The sequence below is a fragment of the Chiloscyllium punctatum genome, chromosome 16 (assembly GCF_047496795.1).
Source record: "Chiloscyllium punctatum isolate Juve2018m chromosome 16, sChiPun1.3, whole genome shotgun sequence".
Classification (NCBI taxonomy): Eukaryota; Metazoa; Chordata; class Chondrichthyes; order Orectolobiformes; family Hemiscylliidae; genus Chiloscyllium; species Chiloscyllium punctatum.
Window position 1 is genome coordinate 21,321,188 of NC_092754.1, and position 26,154 is coordinate 21,347,341.

The window sequence follows — 26,154 nt, forward strand, 5'->3', positions numbered from 1 at the left end:
CTGAGTGTACAAATCCTGCTTCTTTATTTTTAGGGTCTTTAAATTTAGTCTTTCCTGAACCCAGAACATCCAAAAACACTTTACAGTTAATTGAAAATTTTGACTTATTATCGCTGTTGTAGCTTAGGAACTGGAGCAGTCAAAAGCAATGCAACAATGACATGATGATATGTTTTAAAAAGCGATATTAATTGAAGGTTAACTATTAACCCAGACACCTAGGACATCTCTCCTACACTTTTTCAAAATAACACCATGGGATCTTTTCTATCCATCTGGCCTTGGATTAATGTCCGATCCAAAAGAATATCACCTCTAACAGTCTAGTTTCCCTCAACACATCACTAAATTGACAGCTTTGATTATGTGCTGAAATCCATTGAGTGAAATATAAGCACACAATCTAATAAGAGTGAGGTGAATACTTGCAACCAAACCAAGGTTGAGTTAAATTCCCAAATAATTACAACTTGGAGCACATACACTATAAAACCAGCTTTGCACTTTTAAAGTACGTATAGTAACCTTGAAATATAGAGGTGACTACCAGAACCACCTAGTACTATCTATTTCCACTGGGGAGATGGCAGTAGACCTTACTCTTAAACCATTACAATCCATGTTGTGAAGGTTCCTCAATGTGCCAGGAATTCTACAATCTTGATCCAGTAATAAAGAATGCATCTCAATCAAACTGTTAGATACAAACAAATTAATATTTGACAGAAGCAACTTTTCTGTCTGAATTTCATTTTCTCTGCAATTACAATGTGACTGAAATAATCAGGTGTACACCAAGATGTGAGATGAACTCAGTCAAGATGTTCCATTTCACAGATTTTAATTGGTTGTCAGATTTTGTTTGTTTCTTGTAGACTAATATTGAAATTAAATTTTAAAAAGTGCAAAATCTGATACATTATCATCCTTTTGTCATGCATTCCATTGCTATAAATTCACATGCAGCACAACATGAAATGTAACCATTACAGACAATGCAACTATAACAATATGACAAACAATCTGCAAAGACTCTACATTTCGTTTTGAGATATGGCATTGCTGGCAAGACCAGCATCTATCGCCCATCACTAAATGTCCTTTAGATGGTGATGGTAATTCGCCCTCCTGAATCATTACCATCTGTGTCGTGAGTATACTCACGTAATGTTGTTAGGTGCAACATTCCAAGATTTTGATCCAACAATGATGAAAAACAGCAATATATGCTCAAGTCAGATGGTTGTCACAATGACTAATAACAATAACAATGTGACAAACAATGTATCTATAAAAAACGTTGAATATTCTCTGTTTTATGGTTATTCAAAGTAGAGATTCTCAAAGCACAACCCCTGACCTTTACTGCAATATCTAAATTGGACTGTTTTAATACAAAAATGTAAGAGCTTCACCTTTGCCTGTCTATACCTGAGTCAGAGGACTCAATTTGAAAGGCTGAGTTTTAACATTACACGAGAAGTAAAATATTGCAGAAACAGTTGTGCATCTGACATACCTTTACTCAAAACAATGAAGCTCTGTTCTTTCCACTTTTGATGACTGACCAGCTGAGTGGTTTTAGTACTTTCTAATCCCATTTCCACCTTTACTTCTTACAACACAATTTACGACAAAGGTTTAAAATTATTTGGAGAATATTGCTGGAAAAAAGTAATTAATTATAAGAATATTTTGTCGAAATGACAATAATGCGCTGAAAGCAGGAAAGACCCAGTGCATCCAAAGGGTCACCTATTCACTCGATGTAATGGTAAAGTTTCTACACATCTGTAGAACATCAATGATAGAGTCACAGAGATGTCCAGCACATAAACAGACCCTTCGGTTCAACACGTCCATGCCGACCAGAGATCCTAACCTAATCTAGTCCCATTTACCAACACTTGGCCCAAATCCCTGTAAACGCTTCCTACTCATATACCCATCCAGATGCAGTTTTCCAGTTTCTTCTCATTATCCAGTGACACTCCTGGATATACATCAAGTTATTAGGTGAGAAAAGTACTGAGCATTTGTTGTCCTTCATATTCAAATAGTCCACAAATAATTTAATAATATTCACTGTCTAGACTCAGACATGAGTAATAGTTACTTGGGCAAAGTACCAGCTGGTACCAGCACCTTCTGAGATGTAGCTCAGTAAAACTCAAATGAGAAATTTCAAATTGATTAATTATACACAATTCAGTTATTATACAGTAGTTCACAGCTTTAGACTGCAGGATCCTAAATTATTTCAAAAGTCAGGTTCTATTGTGAGTTTAAATTATATTCAAAAAAGGGAGTGAAATACTACAGATTTGTCTTAAGACATTAAATTAACAATCAATAATAAGGTTAGAGCAAAGGGACATAGTGACGTCTGGTTTCAAGAGAATGACGATGGGAATAGTGACGACTTTTAAAGAGAAGGGTAATACCTGATGGGAGGTTGGAGAACTGTAGAGAGATTCCTTGAAAATAAAAAGTCATAAGGAGGATAACAACAAACCCTTATAGACAAGGTTTTATTGTTAAATAACATTCAAATCTATTTATAAAAGTACGGTACTTGTATTACAAATGTAACTTTAGTGTGTCTACGAGACGCAGGACATTCTCAAATAACAAATGAGTCGATTGGGCGATATAAACCAGTAGGGGATTCTGTGTATTTGATGGATAATGTTTTGGAGTGTAGGGTGTAAATGGGAATGTTTGTATCGGACTTGACTAAGTGATTGCAAGGACCTTATTCCAGACGGCGCCAACATGGCATCGTCTATCAATGCAGTCACATGCATTCTTGGCGCCATCAAGATTTTCACTGTTGTTGGAGTTGAGAATTGACCGGTTGTGGGGGTCGAAACAGCTGGACTTTTAATGAAGTCTGCTCAGACCGTAATAAACGATCCGTGATCGATGTCAACTGAATCCGGTTCCACACATCGTCCTCGCCTGCGGGTCACTCTCCGATTCCGATGGAACTTGGCATAACAGCGAAGACCTGATGAAGACATAACAGTGGGCTCAGTCCTGACCACTCACTTGACAGGACCCGGCTCAATTGCCAACTTCACTTCTTACAAGACTGAGCTTCTTTCTCCTCTACCATTCTGATACGAACAATCCGCACTTTCGGTTTGTAATAGAGCCAACTCACAACCTAACCGTAGGAGTAGCTTTAACGTTTACTTTTAACGAAACGTGAACTCTGCTTTTTCTCCATAGATGCTGCCAGACCTGCTGAGCTTTTACAGCAATTTTTTTTCTGATTTCCAGCATCCGCAATTCTTTGTTTTTATTAAGGAAGAGTAGCTTGTTCGAGGACCAACACGTGCCTTCAACAATACTGAGATTTGAGCCAGGGTACCTTTAAAACGGTAACCTCTCAATATCAGGACTGAAATTGATCTGGATTCACATTATTTAGTGAGGAGTCAATGAGTGAGAGGGGAGATTAAACCAGTGCTCAAACCCAGACGACTATGGTTAAACTTGAGCCAGAGTGCACCCACCTTCCGCACACATACAATCATCATAGCACTTGTTGTTGAGGCCGCGGTTGTGCGCTTTGCAGACGTGCTGCCGGAGGTCACAACACCAACCTGTGGGAACAAACACAAATATCTGACTAAATTCATGTGTTATGTGATTTTGACACGAATTATCGCAACTAGCAGAGATAATGTGGACCAGACACCGCCCAGAATGGACAACGCAAAGAGAAAGGTACAGCCAATTCTCACGCAGGTAGTCAGTGCAAAGACAATGCACATACATCCAAATTCTGGATGAGCAGACATTTCCTAAAGTTAAATACTGTATCTATAGAATAGAATTGTCTTTGGTCTCTCCAAAAGCCCCATTCCGTTACCAGCAACTTCACCGTGTTGGTTGTCTGAGGCTGAATCAGCCTGTTAGCAACCTCTCTATTTTGGAAAACAGCCTACTTAATTTAGCAAAACTCAAAACTGTGCTCCTGCTTCAGCCTGTTGGCTATTGAAAAAAAAATCATCACTACGTTTATGATGTCTAAATTTTGCTATTCAGCACGTTCACGCCTTCTTTCAACTTCCACTTTCCATATTCTTCAACTCACTGACAACTTTGTTATTCACTTCCTAACTCACATCAATTCTGGTTTGCCCATCACTCTGTGCTTGATGCAATATGTAAGCTCCGGGTCCAATAATGTTTCCATATTAAAATCATTGCTTTTTTGATGTTAAAATCGTATGAAATTCCTCCATATTTTCCTGCCTATTTTTCATAACCTCCTATCATTGTAGAAGATCCCTATGATCCTTGTGTTCCTCCATTTCTGATCTCTTGTATATTCTCTGCTCCCTCTATTATTGCGGCTCTGCCTTCAGCTCTCCAAGCCCTGAGCTTTGAATATTCCTCTGCAAACCTCTTCACCTCTCTTATCTACATTGAGATGCACCTTAAAACCCATCACTTTAGAAACATTTTTTGACATCTAATCTGATATCTCCTGTCACTAGGTGTCAAATTTTGCTTCATTACACAGACATGAAATGCAATTACTGTGTTAAAATTGCTCCATATGGGCAAATAGTTGTGCATAACTTGCTTTGCTTCCAAGTCTGAAGGGAGCAATATGATTAGATTAGAATCCCTACAGTGTAGAAACAGGCCCTTCGGTCCAACAAGTCCACACCGACCCTCCGAAGAGTAACCCACTCAGACCCATTCCCCTACATTTACCCCTTCACCTAACACTACGAGCAATTTAGCATGGCCAATTCACCTGACCTGCACATTTTTGGACTGTGGGAGGAAACCGGAGCACCCGGAGGAAACCCACACAGACACGGGAAGAATGTGCAAACTCTACACAGACAGTTGCCTGAGGTGGGAATTGAACCTGGGTCTCTGGCGCTCTTCCTTTTATCTGTATAGTATATTCTGCGATATGCAGAATTGGGAATGTTGCCCTGATTTTGTGCCAGTGTATTTGGTCTGGACAAGGAGTTGAATTCCAACACCGAAGAGGTATCAATGAAAATCTGCACTATCAGATACAATGAATCTTTTTCTGAATACATTATTTTTATTTCAATGTAGGTTTCAGTTCCTTTTAGTATGAGGAATACCATATGTCCATTCACCATAGTTCTTTTCTTCCCTGATGAGATGTATTGAACTGGGTGAATTCTGCAGTTCTAATTCCTATTCTTGGCTACCCTTTGATTCATAAACTACAAAGCAAGGAAAGGCTATTTAGGTTTTCCAGTCTCTGCTTTCCAAACAAACCATCTCTAAGTCACTTGACATCAGGGATCGTATAGATAATTACAAGATTGGCATGTGGTATGTGTTTTATAATTGTTTCAGTCACTGCCTCCAGTGATTATGCAGCAGCTGTGGAGAGATGGCAGCAGGACAGAGAATGTGCATCAGACACACAGCACAACAGGACACCATCCAGTTTTCTTTTGTTCTCCACTTCACTTGGTAGCTCTGAGGTGCCAATGTTTCACTGCCTGCAGCAATGACAATGTATGTTCGTATGACAGTTAATCTGTCTCTGCTCCCTGAACGGTTAGATTATTGTGTTCAACAACCAATGTTAATGAGTCTCCCACTGGATTTCTCTTTCTGTTAAATTAACTGCACTGAGTCTGAAAGGTTGATGTTGGGGGTTGGGGGTGGGGGGATTGCGGGCTTTGCAGTGGGGAGTTATTCAGACTAAAACTTGCACTGAATAGTCATGAGATTAAGTAATCACAGCAATAACAAGCAATCTGATTAACTCCTTCAAGCTTCTGGATGATAACTGTGCAAGAGTACTGTAGAGTTTAACTCCAATGTAGTCATTGCTCAAATCACATTTAGAAAGAAGCAATGCTTATTTATGTCACTTTTTCACAACTTCAGGACTTAATGTTCTTTTCAGTCAATGAAGTACTTTGAAATGGCTTCACTGATGTAATATATGGAACATTATAGAGTCATAGTGCTGTACAGCATGGAAACAGACCCTTCAGTACAACTTGACCATGCTGAACAGACATCTTAAATTAATCTAGTCCCATTTCTAGCATTTGACACATATCCCTCTGAACCCTTCCCATTCATATACCCATCCAGATGCCTTTTATATGTTGTAATTATACCAACCTCCACCACTTCCTCCAGCAGCTCATTCCATACATGCACTACACTGTGTGTGAAAAAGTTGCCCCTCAAGACTGTTTTAAATCTTTCCCCTCCACCTTAAACGTATGCCCTCCAGTTTTGGACTCTTCTATCATGGTAAAGACCTTGCCTATTTGTGTCCATCATGATTTTATAACCTTCTATAAGGTCACCTGTCAGTGTCTGACGCTCCAGAGAAAATAGCCCCAGCCTATTCAGCTTCTCCCTATGGCCCAAACCCTCCAACCTAGCAACATCCTTGTAAATCTTTTCTGGACCCTCTCAAGTTTCATAACATCCTTCCTCTAGCAGAGGCAGATATATGCTTCAGAAGGTTCTACAGTGCAACAATAACCAAGAAACACAAAGTGCTGGAGAAACTCAGCACATCTGGCAGCATCTGTGGAGAGGAATATAATTTTAATGTTTCATGTCCATTGACCGTTTGTCAGAAACTCACCAGAATCTCTTAGGTTTTGTTGAGGGATTGATATTGACCAGGAGATTTCTATTTTTTCAATAGTGCTGAAGGATCTTTTACATTGAACCTAGATAGCAGGCTAACTCAATTTAACATTCCATTTGAAAATAAATGGGACCTCTGCCAGTGCAGCACATCTGCATCTCGGATTACATACTCAAATCTTTGCAATTCATCTTGAATCAGAGGCAAATATGCTATAACTGAGACAAGTCACTGTTAGTCAAAGCTTATCGCTTTGTCTCTTTTTTCACTTTCTCTGTCACCTGAGCAAAGAAGCTTGCTCCTGGGTCAAAACAATATGGATTCAAAATATGCACAAAAATCAAAACTAACACCTCAGTACAGCATGGCACTGTTTGAGGCACCAATGATTAAATAAGAAGTTAAACCAAGGCCTTATCTCCCCTTCAGGAGGTTGTGAAAGACTATAAGACCAAAAGAAAGAGGAACAGGAGTAAGCTGTTCAGCCCTCGAAGCTGCTCCACCATTCAATAGGATCATAGCTGATCATTCCTCATGTCCAGTTTCCTGCATTTTCCCCATAACCCTTAATTCTCCAACTGTTCAGGAATGTATCTATCTCAGCCTTAAATATACACAAGGATTCTGCCCCCACAGCTGTCTGTGACAAAACGTTGCAAAGACTCCTAACCCTCTGAAACAAAAAAATCCTCTTCATCTCAGTCTTAAATTGGCATCACTTTATACTGTCAAGCCCTTTAAGAATCCTGTATGTTTTGAGATCATCTGTACTCCAGTGAGTAGATTCCCAACATAGAGTCATAGAGATATACAGCACGGAAACAGACCCTTCGGTCCAACCCGTCCATGCTGACCAGATATCCCAACCCAATCTAGTCCCACCTGCCAGCACTTGGCCCATATCCTTCTAAACCCTTCCTATTCATTTTGGGTGGCACAGTGGTTAGCACTGCTGCTTCACAGCGCCAGAGACCCGGGTTCAATTCCCGCCTCAGATGACTCTTTGTGTGGAGTTTGCACATTCTCCCCGTGTCTGCGTGGGTTTCCTCCGGGTGCTCCGGTTTCCTCCCACAATCCAAAAATGTGCAGGTTAGGTGAATTGACCTGGCTAAATTGCCCGTAGTGTTAGGTGTAGGGGAATGGGTCTGGGTGGGTTGCGCTTCGGCGGGTTGGTGTGGACTTGTTAGGCCGAAGGGCCTGTTTCCACACTGTAAGTAATCTAAATCTAATCTAATCTAAATCTAAATCATATACCAATCCAAATGCAATCTCAATGTTGCAATTGTACTAGCCTCCACCACTTCCTCTAGCAGCTCATTCCATATACGTACCACCCTCTGTGTGAAAAAGTTTCCCCTTAGGTCTCTTTTGTATCTTTCCCCTCTCACCCTAAACCTATGGCCTCTAGGTCTGGACTCCCCCACCCCAGGGAAGAGATTTTGTCTATTTATCCTATCCATGCTCCTCATGATTTTGTAAACCTCTATAAGGTCACTCCTCAACCTCCGAAGCTCCAGGGAAAATAGCCCCAGCCTGTTCAGACTCTCCCTATAGCTTAGATCCTCTAACCCTGGCAACATCTTCGTAAATCTTTTCTGAACCCTTTCAAGTTTCACAACATCTTTCTGATAGGAAGGAGACCAGAATTGCATGCAATATTCCAACAGTGGCCTAACCAATGTCCTGTACTCAATACTCTGACCGATAAAGGAAAGCATACCAAACACTTTCTTCACCATTCTATCTATCTGCGAGTCCACTTTCAAGGAGCTATGAACCTGCACTCCAAGGTCTCTTTGTTTAGCAACACTCCCTAAGACCTTACCATTAAGTGTATAAATCCTGCTAAGATTTGCTTTCCCAAAATGCAGCACCTCACATTTATCTGAATTAAACATCTTCAGACTTTCCTCATAAGACATTCCCTTCATTCTGGGGATCATCCTCATGAACCTTTGCTGAATTGCCTCCCATTAAATTATACCTTTCCTTAAACAAGGGGACCAAAACTGTTCATAATACTCCAAAAACAGTCTCATTAGTATCTTGTACAGTTACACTTAGATTTCCTTTCCTCTAGTACGCTAACCCCATTGAAATAAAGGCCAACATTTCAGTAGCCTTCCCGATTATCTGCTTGTACTAGTGTGCTAGCTCTTGTGTTTCGTTTACGATATCCCCAAGTCCCTTTGCGTTGCAGCTTACTGCAGTTTTTCTCCAAAAGATCTCACTGCATGCTTTGAAGCACAGGGGAGTTTATGTCTGGAACTTTCACCAAATTTACTCTGGAATTAACTTCACAAAAACAGACTGTCTAGTCATTGCCTCATTGATGTTGAAAGGATCTTGCCTTGCACAGATTGGCTGCCAAGTTACCTATATCACAAAAGTGACTTCACTTCAAACATACTTAATTGCTTGTAAAACGTTTTACAAAAAATGTTTTAGATATCTGTCATCATGAAAGGTGCTCTAGAAATGTAAGTCTTTTCATTTTCTCTTTCTTCACTCTGTCACTTCAACAAAGAGCAATGTTGGTGACAATATCAGATCACATCCACAACCCACTCTGCAGTCATGTCCCTCTTAACTCATCCACTGAACAACAATGGACTACAGGTTGAAGAGGGGACTCCAGTGTTGCCATATTACTGAATCATACTTGATCCCAATCCAAGCCCACAGTGGTTTTATCTTTTCATATGAGCCCTACTCTCTTTTGCTTTTCTTTTTCTCTACATTTCTAGTAAAAGACACTGAATCACATTCCAAAGATGGACAGAGCAACAATCGATCACACAAAAGTCAGACTTCTGCTTGTAATGGTGACTGTCCCAGAAGCTTGGCAGAGAAGCCTCTCTTGGTATTAAAGAAGTTTGTGTGATGGATTAAAGCCTCAGGATTATTAGAAATATACCAGGTAGACAGTCCAGGTGATGATCACATGGTTCCACATCAGCCATTGAGGTGAGGTTCCCATTACTCAGGTTCTTGCTACGACGCTTGTCTACTAGGAACAAATAGAGCAAAAATATCAATTTCTGGGAGGGAGAACAATTCAGTAGGTGCATAGAAGTTGCTTTTATTCTCAACTGTCATACTCTCAAAAAACTAAGCTTAGTTGATTGGAATGGTTCTGGATTAGTGGTGCCGGAAAAGCACAGTAGTTCAGGCAGTATCCGAGGAGCAGTAAAATCAACATTTCAGGCAAAAGCCTTTCATCAGGAATACAGGCAGAGTGCCTGAAGGTTGGAGAGATAAATGAGAGGAGGGTGGGGGTGGGAGAAAGTAGCATAGAGTACAATAGGTGAGTGGGGAAGGGGATGAAGGTGATAGCTCAGGGAGGAGGGTGGAGTGGATAGGTGGAAAAGGAGATAGGCAGGTAGGACAAGTCATGGGGACAGTGCTGAGCTGGAAGTTTGGAACTGGGGTGAGGTGGGAGAAGGGGAAATGAGGAAACTGTTGAAGTCCACATTGATGTCCTGGGGTTGAAGTGTTCCGAGGCGGAAGATGAGGCGTTCTTCCTCCAGGAGTCGGGTGGTCAGGGAGCGGCGGTGAAGGAGGCCCAGGACCTCCATGTCCTCGGCACAGTGGAAGGGGGAGTTGAAATGTTGGGCCACGGGGCGGTGTAGTTGATTGGTGCGGGTGTCCCAGAGATGTTCCCCAAAGTGCTCTGCTAGGAAGCGTCCAGTCTCCCCAATGTAGAGGAGACCGCATCAGGAGCAACGGATACAATAAATGATATTGGTGGATGTGCAGGTAAAACTTTGATGGATGTGGAAGGCTCCTTTAGGGCCTTGGATGGAGGTGAGGGAGGAGGTGTGGGTGCAGGTTTTGCAGTTCCTGTGGTGGCAGGGGAAGGTGCCAGGATGGGAGGTTGGGTTGTAGGGGGGGGCGTGGACCTGACCAGGTAGTCATGGAGGAAACGGTCTTTGCGGAAGGCGGAAAGGGGTGGGGAGGGAAATATATCCCTTGTGATGGGGTCCGTTTGGAGGTGGTGGAAATGTCGGTGGATGATTTGGTCTATGCAAAGGTTGGTAGGGTGGAAGGTGAGCACCAGGGGCGTTCTGTCCTTGTTACAGTTGGAGGGGTGGGGTCTGAGGGCAGAGGTGCGGGATGTTGACAAGATGCGTTGGAGGGCATCTTTAACCACGTGGAAAGGGAAATTGCGGTCTCTAAAGAAGGAGGCCATCTAGTGTGTTCTGGGGTGGAACTGGGAGCAGATATGGCAGAGGTGGAGGAATTCGGAATACAGGATGGCATTTTTGCAGGAGGTAGGGTGGGAAGAGGTGTAATCCAGGTAGCTGTGGGAGTTGGTGGGTTTGTAAAAAATGTCGGTGTCAAGTCGGTCATCATTAATGGAGATGGAGAGGTCCAGGAAGGGGATGGTCCAGGTAAATTTAAGGTCAGGGTGGAAAGTGTTGGTGAAGTTGATGAATTGCTCAACCTCCTCGCGGGAGTATGAGGTGGTACCAATGCAGTCATCAATGTAGCGGAGGAAGAGGTGGGGAGTGGTGCCGGTGTAATTACAGAAGATCGACTGCTCTACGTAGCCAACAAAGAGACAGGCATAGATGGGGCCCATACGGGTGCCCATGGCTACCCCTTTGGTCTGGAGGAAGTGGGAGGATTCGAAGGGGAAATTGTTAAGGGTGATGACCAGTTCGGCCAAATGAATGAGATTGTCGGTGGAAGGGTACTGTTGGGAACGTCAGGAGAGGAAGAAACGGAGGGCTTGGAGGCCCTGGTGATGGCAGATGGAGGTGTAGAGGTATCTATTGTGAAGATGAGGCGTTGAGGGCCAGGAAAACGGAAGTCTTGGAGGAGGTGGAGGGCATGGGTGGTGTCTTGAACGTATGTGGGAAGTTCCTGGACTAGGGGGGATAGGATAGTGTTGAGGTAGGTAGAAATGAGTTCAGTGGGGCAGGAGCACACTGAGGCAATGGGTCGGCCAGGGTGGTCAGGCTTGTGGATCTTGGGAAGGAGGTAGAACCGGGCAGTGCGGGGTTCCCGGATTATGAGGTTGGAAGCTGTGGGTGGGAGATCTCCTGAGGTGATGAGCTTCTGTATGGTCAGGGAGATGATGGTTTGGCGATGAGGGTGGGGTCATGGTTGAGGGGGTAGTAGGAAGAGGTGTCCTTGAGTTGGCGTCTGGCTTCAGCGGTGTAGAGGTCAGTGCACCAGACTATGGTTGTATGGCCTATGAAATTCAGAATCAGGAAGTGTGAGGTTACCACTTTGGATCCAGGAAAGATAATTCACAGTGTATTCTGAATGGCAGGAAGTTTAGAAATGTGGTGGAGCAGGGATTTTTAGAAGTCCATGTACAGATACTATATATTACAAGAACAAATTGGAAATTGCCAAAATCTTAAGGAAGCTACTATACAAATTGAATATTTGTAACAGTTATATAGAGCTCTGTTTAAATCCCTATAAAAATACAGGATTTAATTCTGAGCACTGCACCTCAGTAAGGATACATGTAAGTTTGGAGACAGTACAGCACAGATTGACCAGAATGATACCAAGCCCAGAATATTAAATTATGATCAAAGACCCATCCCACCTTGCTTATACTCCCTTCCATCTTCTTCCATCAGGAATAAAATACATAAGTTTGAAAATACATAGCAACAGATTTAAGAAAAGCTTCAAAAACATAAGATGTTGGAAAAGCTCAGCAGATCCGACAGCATCTGTGAAGAGAAATCAAAGTTAATGTTTCGGCAGATGCTGTCACAGATGCTGCCAGATTTGCTGAGCTTTTCCAGCAATTTCTATTTTTGTTTCTGATTTACAGCATCTGCAGTTCATTTGTTTTTTTTATTTAAGAACAGCTTCTTCCCTGCTATTATCAGACTTATGAATGGATCTCTTATACGTTAGAATTGATCTTTTTCTGCAACTTCTCTGTAGCTATAACACTGTATTCTGCATTGTCTTATTATCCTGATGTACTTATGTAAGGTATGATTTGTCTGATAAGCATGCAAAACAATAGTTTCCATTGTATCTCAGTACATGTGACAATAAGTCAAATCAAAATTGAATCGACTACATTTGAATTCTTTTGAGAAAATCAAGGGTTATTTATTTAAGGTACTTAAAATGATTAAAGGATTTGATGGGTAATTAGTGATAAACTATTGCCTCTGGTGGAATGAGTTCAGAACAAGGGGGAATAACCTTAAAATTAGAAGTAGTCTGTTCAGAGGTGATGATAGGAAACACTTCTTCACACAAAGGAAAGTGAAAACTGAAACTCTCTTCTTCTAAAACCATTGAAGCTAATTTTCCTTCCCAAAGGTTGGTGCTTGCCATCTCCCTTATGCTCACTACTCCATGCAATTGCACTCCCTGACAACATGCACCTCCATCTGAATTCTATAGCCTCCATCTCCCCTACCCCTAATGCTTGTACCCTTTATTCATTACCTTTTTTCTTTGCTGATGGCCAAATATCTGGCTTCATGTCTTCATAATCTGTCCAATCAAAGAGTGTCATGTCAAGGGTGGGGTTTACCTCAGCAGCTGTTCTTGTTCCAACCTACAAGTCAGAGAAAGGGGGAGAGAAGACACAGAAGTAATGGAACAAAAGGACAGACAACAAGTAGGGGATTATGAACAAACATAGATTATTTGAGAGACAAATTAAGGAAAATATATGAGACAGAGATCAATGCAATAGAGTGATAATGGAATGAAAGAGCAAAGAGAATGACAGTAATTAGATTGGAATAAATAATAATTTGCAGACAGTATAGAGATCAGATTGGGGAGCAGCAAATGAATGAATTTGGAAGTAATCCATCTAGGCAACAGTAATCTAACAACGCATTACCACCGAGAAAGGACCTGGGTGTCTCTTGGGGGCTTGAGAATATACGGTTAAAAATCACACAACACCAGGTTATAGTCCAACAGATTTAATTGGAAGCACTAGCTTTTGGAGCACTTCTCTTTCATCAGGTGGTTGTGGAGACACAATTGTAAGACACAGAACTTATACCAAAAGTTTACAGTGTGATGTAACTGAAATTATACATTGAAAAATACCTTGATTCTTTGTTGAGTCTTTCATCTGTTAGAATGACCATGATAGTTTCACTTTTTTCATATGTAAATCACAAAACTTTTTTTAAAAATTACATTCTCAGGTTAACTGTAACAATTGGTGTCAGCCAGATAATATGTTGAAGATGTTAGGTCCCTGTGTTCTCTGTCTGTGCCATAATGTTTAGACTGATTCTAATCTAAAAAGTGAGTTAACAGAGTCTTACATGGATTCATACAGTTTTTGAGCAAAGTACAATGTAACTCTGCAAGTACAAATTCACCCCACAAACGTATATGTATATGTGTGGGTTTTTGTGCGTGCGTGTGTCTCTGTGTTAGGGGGTTGTGAGTGTGAGAGAGTGTACGTGTGTGTGTGAGTAGAAACTGTCTAAGTCTGTGAGAGGGTGCATGTGTGTCTGGGGTGGGGGGTTGTGAGTGTCTGAGAGAGAGTGCATATGTGTGTGTGTGAGTGTAAAGTGGTCTAAATCTGTGAGAGGATGCATGTGTGGGCGTGTGCATGTCTGTAGGAGTGTGTGTGCCTGCGTGCGTGTCTGTGTACACGTGTGTCTGTATGTCTGTGTGTGTATACATGTGTCTGTATGTCTGTGTGTGTGTGTATAGTGCAATGGTGGTCACCTGTAGTGTGACATGAACCCAAGGTCCCGGTTGAGGCCCTCCCTATGGGTACGGAACTTAGCTATCAGCATCTGCTCGGCCACTTTTCGTTGCTGCCTGTCCCAAAGTCCGCCTTGAAGGATGGTCACCAGAAGGTCCGAGGTCGAATGTCCTGGACCACTGAAGTGTTTCCCAACTGGGAGGGAACGCTCCTGTCTGTTGATTGTTGTGCGGTGCCAATTCATCTGTTGCCGTGGTGATTTTTAACTTTGTACACCCCAGTCCAACACTGGCATCTCCATACCAGTGTCATATGTTGAGAATCAAAAACAATTATTTCGATATCATTGCTTTCCTGTCATTCATTGTGAATGAGCCACAATTTCCTTATCTATCTTCAGTCCTTGACATTTTCTCCAACTACTTCTTACACATTTGTCAGTTTTCACCAGATGGTCTACAATTGTAACATCATAAGCTACAACAATTTTTTGCTTTTATCTCTGCAAGATCTGTTGCTTTTACCTCCTCCACTTAGACCAAATCCTTTACCTGAACTTCTTTCATCTCCAGACTCAATTATCCTTTATTGGCATCAATACCTTCCAAAATTCAATTTCTTGTATCTTGCCTTGTATTGTCTACATAGCCATGATTCTAATTCCTGTTCACCTAACTATGACCCCACCATACAATGACTCTATGACAATGTATTGAATTAAAATCCAAAATACAATAAATCCCAATACTATAAATATTTATAAATGCCCACACAGCAACTCTACAAGCAATTTCCTACACCTACTATGAGCCATATTTTTCTCCAGCTCTGATCCTTTGTGCATCTTCTGCCACTGGTGGCAAAAGGTTTCCGTTATGCAATGCTCTCGCACTCCTTCTGTGAGTACCATCATTTTTCTCCATTTTGTTTTAATTCATGAGCGCCTGAGGGGAGGAATATTTGCTGAAGGGTGACTTCAGGGTGTGACTGTGACCTGGTACAATTCGGTTTACCTGTTGTCGTGTGCTTCTAGGCTTTGTTGCAGGTGCTTCCTCGGTTGTGATAGTGGTCAGCAATGTACTGGTCACAATGGTGCTGGACATTGGCAGGGGCAGTGTGGAAGGTTCATCTGTCTCCTTGCTTTGCGATTGATCCTTTAAAAATGGGATTAACTCAGTGCCCGGCAGTTTCCCTGCAGAGAAAGGATAGCTATTAGTATAAATTGACCACCTGCAGTTAGAAAAAACTGGCTGATAGGGTTAAAGACAAGCTGGGTATCCGAGGTCTCTGGGTTACAGCATGACAAGGTGACTTGCTGACTGACAGAGAACTGTAATGACCTGCTGGGTAACAACATGATAAAGTGGGATCTTCTGGGTGAGAATGACTGACTGAGTGACAGGGACTTGCTGAGTGAGTTGAGCAAACTGCTGAACATTTTGTACCTTTGAGCTTGTACCTCCTGACTGGATATTACTCTGTCTCTTGCTTTGAGGCACGATTGCTCACTGCTGCGAAAGCCAAAGCAATAATGAACTGATGAATTAATTTGCCACACACACTGCCTTCATTTGGCATTACAAATGGTTTAACATTAAAAACCGTGTCCGGACTTGAGGGAATATATTGGAATCATGATCCTACCCCATACTCACATACCCGCCAATCCACCACTGTCCAGCCCCAAGCACACCAGCCAAAAGCAGTGCTATTTCATACACAGTTGCTGATTGAGCACATTAGTGCACTCCTGATTTCATCTACTACACTATTTAATAGTGAGATCAACTGTCACTTATATATGTATTCTGCACAAATCTCAAATATTTAGAAAGTCTCCAATTCCAGTTTGTTAGTCTTTCCAAAATGTAACACGCCATTCCTGGCCAAAGATGTCCCAGTGAAATTCCCAGCCACTTGCTCAGTTTGAACAGACACAACATTAATAATATAAAAACAGAAGTTGTTGGAGAAACTCAGCAGATCTGGCAGGATCTGTGGAGAGAAAGCAGAGTTAACATTTCAGATCCGGTGACCCTTCTTCAGAACTGTTTGAAGCAAAGAAAAGTTTGGCGTGTATGCTAAAGGTGGAGTGGGGAAGGAGTAAATGTTGGGTGATGATGGAGCTCAGAGATAGAGAGAGAGAGAAAAACAGTTCAGCAGTCAAGGGGTTGGGTAAAGTAAGCCTGGGAGAATTGATAATGGGGACCATTAGTGGCTGACAATGAGTTATTTGTAGTAGCAGCTCATGTGATGACAAGGCCTGGTGTGGGGTTTGGAGTAAGGACATGGGAGAAGGTGCTCAAACCCTAAAATTGTTGAACTTGAGATTGACTCCAGATGGCCACAGGGTTCCTAAGCCAAAAATGAGGTGCTGTTCTTCCAGCTTGATCTGAGCTTTGCTGGAGCATTGCAGTAAACCTGAGATGGAAATGTTGGCTGGGGAACATGGTGGTGTGTTGAAATGGCAGGCAAACAGAATCTCAGGGTCTTTTCTGTGGATAGAATGTAGTGTTCTGCAAAGCAGTTGCCCAGTCTGCACTTCATGTCCCCAATGTAGAGCAGACAACATTGTGAGCAGCAAATACAGTAAACTAGATTGAGTGAAGTACAGATAAATTGCTGTTTCCCCTGGGAGGTGTTTCTGGGCCCTTGGATAGAGAGGGGGAAGAAAGTAAATGGGCAGCTGTAAGACCTTCTGCGACTGCAAAGAAAGGTGCCATGGGGTGTGCAAAGGTGTTGGTAGTGGACCAAGGTGTTCTGGATGGAACAGCCCATGCAGAAGGCTGACAAAGGAGGGGAGGGGAACATGTGTCTGGTGACGGCATCCTGCTGGAGATGGTTGAAATGGCGTGTAATGATCCTTTAGATGTGGGTGCAAGTGGTATGGAAGGTGAGGAAGAAGGGGACCCTATCACTGTTGTGGGAGGGAAAACAGGGTGGAGCTGAATTGCACAAGATGGTTCGGACATGGCTGAGGGTCTTGTCAACCATGGTGGTGGAGAATCTTCGTTTGAGGAAGATAGTGGGTATTTCACTGGAATTGTCAAAGTTGGCATCATTGGAGGTGGAGGATCTGGAAGAATGGAATAGAATCCTTTCAGGAATCAAGATGAGAGGATGTATAGTCAGTGATTTTTGTCATGGATATTGGTGGCCAGCCTATCCCCAGAAATGAAAAGGGAGGGATCAGAAGTGGACAAGGTCAAGGTGACAGCAGGGTGGAAATTACAAGTGAAATAGATAAACTTTTCCAATATTGGATGTAAAAGGGAACCAGCACCGATTATGTTATCGATGTACCGGAGAAAGCGTTGTGGCTGGGGGCTAGAGTAGGTCTGGAACAAGGAATGTTCGTGTACACCACATAACTGGGCCCCATGGCCACCCCTATGAACCAAAGAAAGTGAGAGGAATGAAAGGAAAACTTATTCAAAGTTGTTCAACATTAGCTGGTATTCTATGGCATCACCAGGTCCGACTAACTCCTCATTTATTTGCATTTTCTTTTGCAGGATCTTTTGTCAAATTCCACATAACAGTCTAAATCCAGACAGGATGTTTAGTCTCCTTTATGAGGCTCTAGTGGTTACATAGAGGCCCAGTCAGGAAGAAAGTAATGATTAGGTTCTACGGCTTCACATACCTGATTCACCATAACGTAAAGTGGTCATCCTTGGGCTGCCTCACTGGAGAATATTTGTTCTCTATTAAAAAGCACCATTCTGCCAAGGTCCTCAACCAATTTACTCTTCACCTTAATTCTAAACTTCCTAAATGCATGATTGTCCATTGTTCGGTTTTGAATCTACATAGATGGCTATTGCAAAATTTACTTGTGAAATTTTGTGTATTTTTTCCAGTCTGCATCTTTTCTCCCTTCAGTGCATATTTGCAATAAACATTTTACATTTGTCATGTTTTTTCTCCTATTTCCAGATAAACATGTCAAAATGCTGAATATTGAAATTTCTGGAAATTCTAACAGCATTACCTGATTTTGTGAGGGAAAAAATAATTAAGGATATCAACTCCAGTGGTAATGACACCAATATTTTTAAAGAAAGACCTGCATTTTGAAAGAACATTTCATGACCTCAGTAGCATTCCATATTGTTGTACAGTTAATAATGAACATTAGAAGTGTGATCTGTTCCAATATAACAAATGAATGCCCAATTTTTGCACAGCTAGGTCTTAGAGAGACCAATGAGATAATATCAAGAATATCAAGTTTTTAAATTATATTGACTGAACGACATTTATTGACCAGGACACCAAAGAGAACATCTCTCTTCTTCTTCAAATAGTGCAATGACATCTTTTACATTCATCTCAGAGGGCAAATGCTAGTATCCTGATAATACATTACTTACAATCTTGTGGAAACAAGCGCAAGGCATAGAGATATAAATGATGGATAAATTCCCAGCAGCACCCCATCCAGTAATGCCTGTAGTAATGTTGGCTCAATATTCCCAGGTCAAAATTGCAACTTTTAGCTTCTCTTCAATAAAATCTACTGAAACATTGAAAATAGAAGCAGAGTAGGCCATATGGTCGTTTGAAAATGCTCTGTTATTCAATATGATTATCCAACTCAATACCCTGTTCCTACTTCCTTTCTATACCCTTTGATCCCTTTAGTCCTAGGAATTATTAACTATTTTAGTCCTAGGAATTACTAACCATATGTAACACATAGAAAAGAAAGATGAAATGTTTGTCTTCACACTTTGTTTGCAAGTTCAAGTTTTGATTAGCATCAGGCTTGCTAGTCTCCAATAGTGATAATATGGAAGAATAAATTTATCTTGATACAGTATCTGATTCCAACAAACCTCTTCTGTACCATGGGGAGAATTGGTACTTTGAGCTACTTCCATGCAACAAACATAATCCTCCACTTTAACCGAACAGTGTGGCTCCCTTCTCCACCATCCAAAAATGTGATCCCACACTCCAGTCAAACATCATGATCATTACCATCCATTCAAGGAACATGATATTAACCGTCAGACTAAATAGAGCAATCCTCACCTCTAAGTACACACCAAAATTTGCCTTTCTTTGCAGTGTTTCTTAGAATTTGACATTTGTGGTTTTAGTAATTTATCTGATTCACAAGAAAACAAAAACTTACCCTCTTTAAGGACAACAGCAACCCTTGCATGACACTGCTTTGCTAGAATCTCTACTCCCTCATCACCAGCTCAGTCAATTATTAGCTAACTAAATACTCTATACATATTGTTCTTGCACAGGATGGCCTGAAATGAAGTGAAAACACCACCTTTGTATCCTTTGCTATTTAACATCCCTTTAATTAAAGTCAGCAATTTTAGCAGAGAATATGTTGAATGTTTGACGTTATCTTTAAAGATCTAACAGACTAACTCACGTAAACTACATTTGTCATGAATAATATATAGTTCCAGGTACAAAGTGTATCAAAAGAAAAGGTTGACTCCCTTTCATTATTCCCTACTACATATTGAGAGAACTTTGAGTTTTTATGAAACCCGTAGATTTGAACAATCTATTGGTGTCCTCAATACACTTTGAAAAGATATTGCAGGGCAACCTCTTGCTTCTGCAATTTATATGCTGCTAATTTCCATAAGCATTGGAGGCAACTTCTTTTGTGAAGAATTATCTGCAAATTATGATCAGAAAGCCAGTACCATACAGTTTACACACTGACTGAACAAAACTTTTGAAACAGCTGGATGTTCTGTGACGAGGGGCTTCCAGCACTGAAGGCCCCAACTGACTGTACTGAAAATACCATATTGCTTCATATAACAGGGTCGAATACAGGTCATAAAAAATAAAAACTTTCTATATTAACTCAGCTGACCACTCTTCAAGTTCCTCAAGTCAGATATGCCATATTAGAATCAAAAATGTAACTCTGTGCTTTGGGTTTTGAATTCACACCATAAAGGTCAACCCTGTCAGGACATTTCAACCTCCCTTGTCAAACCAACTTATTAAATACACTGAAAAAGAACTGAGGCTCAGATCATATCACAGAGAGAACATTTTTAAATTTTAATTTGTCTTTTTTTCTCTTAATTTTTTTCTCCCTTTTATCAGATTTTCCTGCTGTTGATGAGGATAGGTTTTCCATTGTCCTTCTGACAAACCATCAAGTTTGTGATTAACACTTACATCCTGCACGTGACTACAGTGTTTTGGTCCATCACTGTCCTCAGCATTACTTTTATTTTAAAATCCACATATACTTCCATGAACAACCCTGGACAGAGATGGAAGAATTGTGGACAAAATTCAGACAGCTTCTAAACAGAGATGGGGAAGGTGTAGAGAAAACACCTGCTGAAGAGATTGTAGAGGCACACAATGTAGACTGTTGTAGCTGATGAAATAGCAAAATTGTATTTGTCTCATACAATGATAATCCAAATTGGAAATCAAAACAATATACTTAACACATGATCTGCAGGAAAGCATTAGGCCCAACAAGTGAGTGAGCAAGATTCAGAAAGTGGGAGAGAGTAAAGGGGAATGACAAGGGAAGAAGAGGAGGAAAGGGAGATAAAAAAGACAAATGCAACAGCAGAAAATAGATGTTTGGGAAGCAAAAATAATGGGCAGAGCATAGAGCTAAGGGAAAAGATGAGAGTGAATGATAGAAACAGTAAGAAGACACATTGAGGAAACTATGCAAAGGTGAGGAGTCATGGAGAGAGAGGGGCAATATGAGAGGAAGATAAAGACACAAGAGACTTTTACTGTATATGCCAGAAGGAATTTTAAAAAAAAGAGACACATAACTTGCATTTACATGGTCTCTTTAATGTAGGAGAAAGATGTAAGGAATTTAAAAAAGGGAGACTTCAGATACAGGGACAGAAAAGGTCACAAAAGTGTTCAAACATAATTACGCAAATTTAAAATGGAAATGTTAGGGGAGAAGATGGCTGAATGTTTTTTTTCTGTAGAATAATGTGTGGGAAGCAGAGTTTTGGGACAACTAGAGTTTATGGAATGTGTTACATGTACAAACTGAGCAATTGGAACATAAGATAGAAACCTTGTAAAGTAATCAAATTTTGGAAAGCAATTTCACACAAGCTTCTGTGTTTACTGATCTTGATATTAATTTAAAATCCTACTTAATAAACTGAAATCAAAATTACAAACACTAGAATTATTGTTAGTATAGTTGGATTTTCTATAAATTTATCTGATTACTTTAATTTAAATGACACATTTATGGATAGCTTAACCTGATTAATTCCATGTTAGGCTATTGTTTCTAGTTGTGAAAAATATTATAAAATGCTTTTCATGAGGTTTCCAAAGCTCTTCTTACCCTTACTGTGTCGGGCTCGCTCTCTCCGATTTGGTTTCTTATGGTCTCTATTGTGCTTTCTCCCTTTAGTTGCAGACTCTCCTGCTGGATAATATTCTGGCTCTCGAGGATAAAATTGACCTTTCTGGCCCGTAACTCTCTCCTGTGGCATTACTGCTGTTCTTTCCAGACTGTCTGTCTCCACTCGCACTGGAGTCAGACTCTCCAATCCCACACTGTCCTCATCTGGTCTGTCTGTCTCCAGTACTTTGGTTACCATGGTATTGGTCTTGTCCTTCCTCTGTATGCCATGTTTACGGCCTGATCTGAGAGGATCTGGCCAGGACTCGTGTCTCTTCAGATTATTGCTGCTGTCGAGTGGCTGCAATGTACTTTTCCTTCCTCTGGTTCCAGCCTCCAAAGCACAGACATGGTTTAGACCATCAAAAACCAAGAGGAAGAGGAAAGGAGACATGAAGTACCAGTGAGCCATTTTCTTCATGTGATTAATCTGAAGAAGAAACATGTGAGATGAGACAGAGAGTTTGAGTTCAGCTGCAGCAACAAAGTCATATTCTGTGCAACTGTTAGGGGCAGATTAATCACCATTGAACTTTCTTTAACGTCTACCAAGATCAATCAAAACTTCCCCCAATTGTTCAGATAGTAAAAGTTATACATAACTCCCCAGTTACAAGACAAGGTTTGGGATTCAATTATTGAACTGATTAAGTTCAGCCTATATCAGTCAAAATGATTGCAGAAGCATTTCAATGTGTCTCAGGGTCTCTGGACTACATTAAGGTTGAACAAGTGGAAATTAGATTTGATTATTGTGCGATGCCTCCTGATGAATTCCATTCCTCAGGAATAGGTGGCGTTTTCAGGAAACTAATGGGACTATAGAAATAAATTGTCAAAATGACTTGCAATCCTTTATCTTTGCTGTTATCATATCGTGTCATGCTTGTGATATTTACAGGGCACTCTAATCTGCTCAGTCAGCTGTGCTCAGTGAAGTGTAACATTTAACATAGGCACATTTTTTCCATTCCATTTAGAACATGCTCTAAACGCAAAAGTTCAAAGCTTATGTAAAGCAAAGTCCAAAACTAGTTTGTCCAGTGCTGAGATAGAAACTTGAGTGAGAATTATTGAATATTACAGCACAAAAGGACGCCCTTGGTATCATTAATTCTGTGCCAACTCTTGTGAAGAGTAAAGGCAGGATTGGAAAGGAATAAGATGTGGCATCAAATACTATGTTTGAGTTTACTGATTTTAAAATTTTAATGAAAATCTCAGTAACTAATTAACATTTTCATGCCATTAAGACACAAATGGTGAAAAATTATTTTTTTTTAAAAAACATACTCCTAATTCAGTGTGGGTCTTGTACCTGCCTTCACACCAGAGCAGAGAAACAAACTTTTCCAAATTTCAGCCTCTCCATGAATGATTCTTGAATGAATTTTTTCACCTCTCAATATTCACGGCCACTTTTCTCCCTTCTCTGTGTTATATCTATCTCCCACTTGGAGGAAATGTAGAGACTAGATTTTAAATCTATACAATGGCACAGAAGGTGTGTGTGATTGAAGGTTGTAGCAAAGTGGAAAACCCTTTTCTCAGTTTTTTTTTGTAAAACAAACTTACATGGGGCATAATGTATTAACTTTGAAGTCATCATGTATCTAAAGCATATCATCCTGATTTGTGGTCTGTTTTGTCTCAGCCAGCATTTATTTCCTAGAATCCATTAAGAGTCAACCGCATTGCTGTGGATCTGAAGTCTCAAATAGGTCAGACCAGGTAAAAAGACAGATTTTCTTCCCTAAAAGATAATAGTGAACCAAATGGGTTTTTTGAATTCATCTTTCATCATCTCATATGGTGGGTTTCAATCCCATGACCCAGAACATTAGCCTAGGGTTCTGGATTACAAGTCCAGTGCCATTACCACGATGCAACTTCCTCCCCACTTGAACATTCATCTATTTTATGTATTACAGTAGCCATTAGAGTTGAAAATACTTCACTGACTGTGAACCATTTTGGGATGGTCTAAGATTGTATATAAATTAGCTCACTGAGCTGGAAAGTTTGTTTTCAGATGTTTCATCACCATGGCTAGCTAACATGATCTAGTCATGGTGACGAAATATCTGAAAACAAACCTTCCAGCTCAGCAAACTAACTTACATACTTATCATCAACCTGAGCTACAAAACTTCTCAAACATTGCTAATTGTGTATAAATTCCAGTTCTTTAATATTTATTTTGCAGCAAGTGAGGTTTTTTATTTGCTCAATGTGGGTACATTTGCTCAATGCCAGCAAGAAGAGCACTTAATTCCATCCTGAATTATCTTTGTATATAAGACCATCAGGAAATGGAGTAGGAGTAACCTTTTGGTTACTTACTGTTGAACTGTTATATTCAAAAAGACCATGGCTGATTTGAACTTGTGACCTTGACTACATTTGTCTGTCCCTCATAACCATTGACTTCCTTTTAGATTAAAAATCTTTCCAATTCAGCCTTAAATATATTCAATGACTGAATGGTGGGGAGGCACTTCTTGACCCATTGCAGTTGAAGGGTGTAGGTATATATTTATATAGTTGTTAAGTCAGAAGTTCCAGGAATTTGTCTTGTAATGAAGCAATGATGATACATTTCCAAGTCAAAATGATGTTTGACTGGGGGAGGGAGATGGAAACAACACCTGGTGCTCTCATGTGTGTATTGCCCTTGTCCTTTTAGAAGTTGGAGGTTTGGCAAAACTGTGCCAAAGGTATGCAGAAGAAGGGCTGCTGTCCATCTTGTAAATGGTATGCACTGCATTTACGTTATGCTGGTGGTGGAAAAAAAATGAATGTTTAAGGTGGTGAATGGTGACAATCAAATTAATTCCTTTGTCCTGGATAATGTTGCATTCTTTGAGTATTTCAGCACACTCCAGGTTCATGCCATGCAGATGGTACGAAGTTTTGGGGAGTCAGAAAGTTGTTGCAGTAAAACAATGAATGAATCATTACTGTTTATAACCAAGTGGTTCATGGTCGTTTGTGACCCCAGGTTGTCGAGGACGTATAGGCAGGAAATTTGATCTGGAACACCAATTTGCTGTTGGTGTTTAAAGGATGAGGTACGAATTTGGATTGGTGTTGATCTCAGTGTGGTGAATGTGTTGTATACACTTAATGTCTGGGCTAATCATTTATAATTTGGTCGGTCCACGGAACTATACTCCAATAAGAAAGACGCCTTCAGAGATGCGGCGGAGGAACTTAGACAAAGAAAAAGAAAAAGACATATGTCAAGATGATTGACGAACCATAGACGGGGCTTTGCAAATACACACCACACAATAATAATACAACATTGTATCACTGCTTTCATGGCTAAATAAGTGTGTCCCAATTCAAAAAGCCAATAAAGTAAACAGTTTGGAAAAGATACTTGTATTCTAAATACATTCAGCTTCAATGTATTTATTCTTGAACGGATATCTCCCCTGCCCCAGAGGTAATGTTAATTATCTGCAGCTCCCCATGGAGATACTCTCTCATCTCCCATCTGCTCTAACATCAAACACCACCCAAGATACATTTGCAGCATCTTTACTAAGTATCACCCGCAATTCCAATTCTCCGGGATCGCTTAATAAGTCGATTACTTTCAATGAACACCCTATCTACAAACTGAACCTAGTGCCTGTCATGAATATCTTCCGTGTCAAATTCACAAAGCATTGTGTTTCCAAGTGTCACCACACATGTGCATCACCTTCATTCCCATCTTTGGGTTTTGGTCAAATGTTCAAAGCAGCGCTGAAGGCTAGCTATCATACAAACTACTCAGTTACCCCCAGTGTCCAATAAAGACAAAAAAGGAGCACCAGGTTTCAAACAGTGTAAGAACTTCTGCACCTATAATAATGGATATTAAATGCCTGCCACTTTACATATTTTACATACATATTGTCCAATCTGAACAAGTTAGCGGCAATCAAATATTGAAAAGCAATAGGTGGAGATAGTACTCACACAGCGCGACATAATATATGTGAATTGCTCCCCACATCCTCCGACACACACACACCTTAGACTTTTTTTTTCAGTTTGACAGAAGACGACTTACACACAAATTGGGTTCCTATCCATCGACTCGAGATAGACAGAGATACACACAGAGACTTCCATTCTGACAACCACCTGCTATTGTCTCTGCTCGAGTAAACACAAACATATGAAAATTCTAAAACAGTTATTTGCAAATGGGCAGCAGGTACGATAAGGTGAATAGACTGGCCTCACCCAAAATAATGTTAAAAAGGGCGGCTTTTGGGGTTTGAGCATTATCGTCGGTCAGGACACTTCCTACCTGTGTATCTCCAGGGGACGAAGCACAGACTGTGACCGCTTTCCACAACCTGACAGCACCCGAAGATTCAATATCCCAGAGACTGGGACAGAGCTGAGGATCCGCGCTCCCGGGGCGCGCTCCGGAAAATGATG

The 26,154-nt window shown here is 40.8% G+C and overlaps 1 protein-coding gene across 1 annotated transcript; it reads right to left on the bottom strand.

Moving 5' to 3' along the window:
* Positions 1 to 26,154, bottom strand: LOC140487039 (draxin-like). Its single transcript, XM_072586446.1, has 7 exons — positions 26,021 to 26,154; positions 21,652 to 22,141; positions 15,323 to 15,501; positions 13,073 to 13,184; positions 9,552 to 9,644; positions 3,522 to 3,611; positions 1 to 3,010 (listed from the first exon to the last, which is right to left on the bottom strand). Exons 2-7 carry the CDS (start codon positions 22,130 to 22,132, stop codon positions 2,898 to 2,900), a joined length of 1,068 nt encoding a protein of 355 aa, XP_072442547.1. The 5' UTR covers positions 22,133 to 22,141; positions 26,021 to 26,154; the 3' UTR covers positions 1 to 2,897.

What these genes read in the sequence shown, in the direction of transcription:
- LOC140487039 (XM_072586446.1), bottom strand. Translation starts at nt 22,132, where the DNA reads ATGAAGAAAATGGCTCACTGGTACTTCATGTCTCCTTTCCTCTTCCTC. An exon ending in TCACCTGGACTGTCTACCTG is followed by an intron (nt 3,612 to 9,551) that starts GTATATTTCTAA and finishes TTGTTCCCACAG; the next exon opens with GTTGGTGTTGTGACCTCCGG. An exon ending in TGATTGTATGTGTGCGGAAG is followed by an intron (nt 3,011 to 3,521) that starts GTGGGTGCACTC and finishes TGTCTTCATCAG; the next exon opens with GTCTTCGCTGTTATGCCAAG.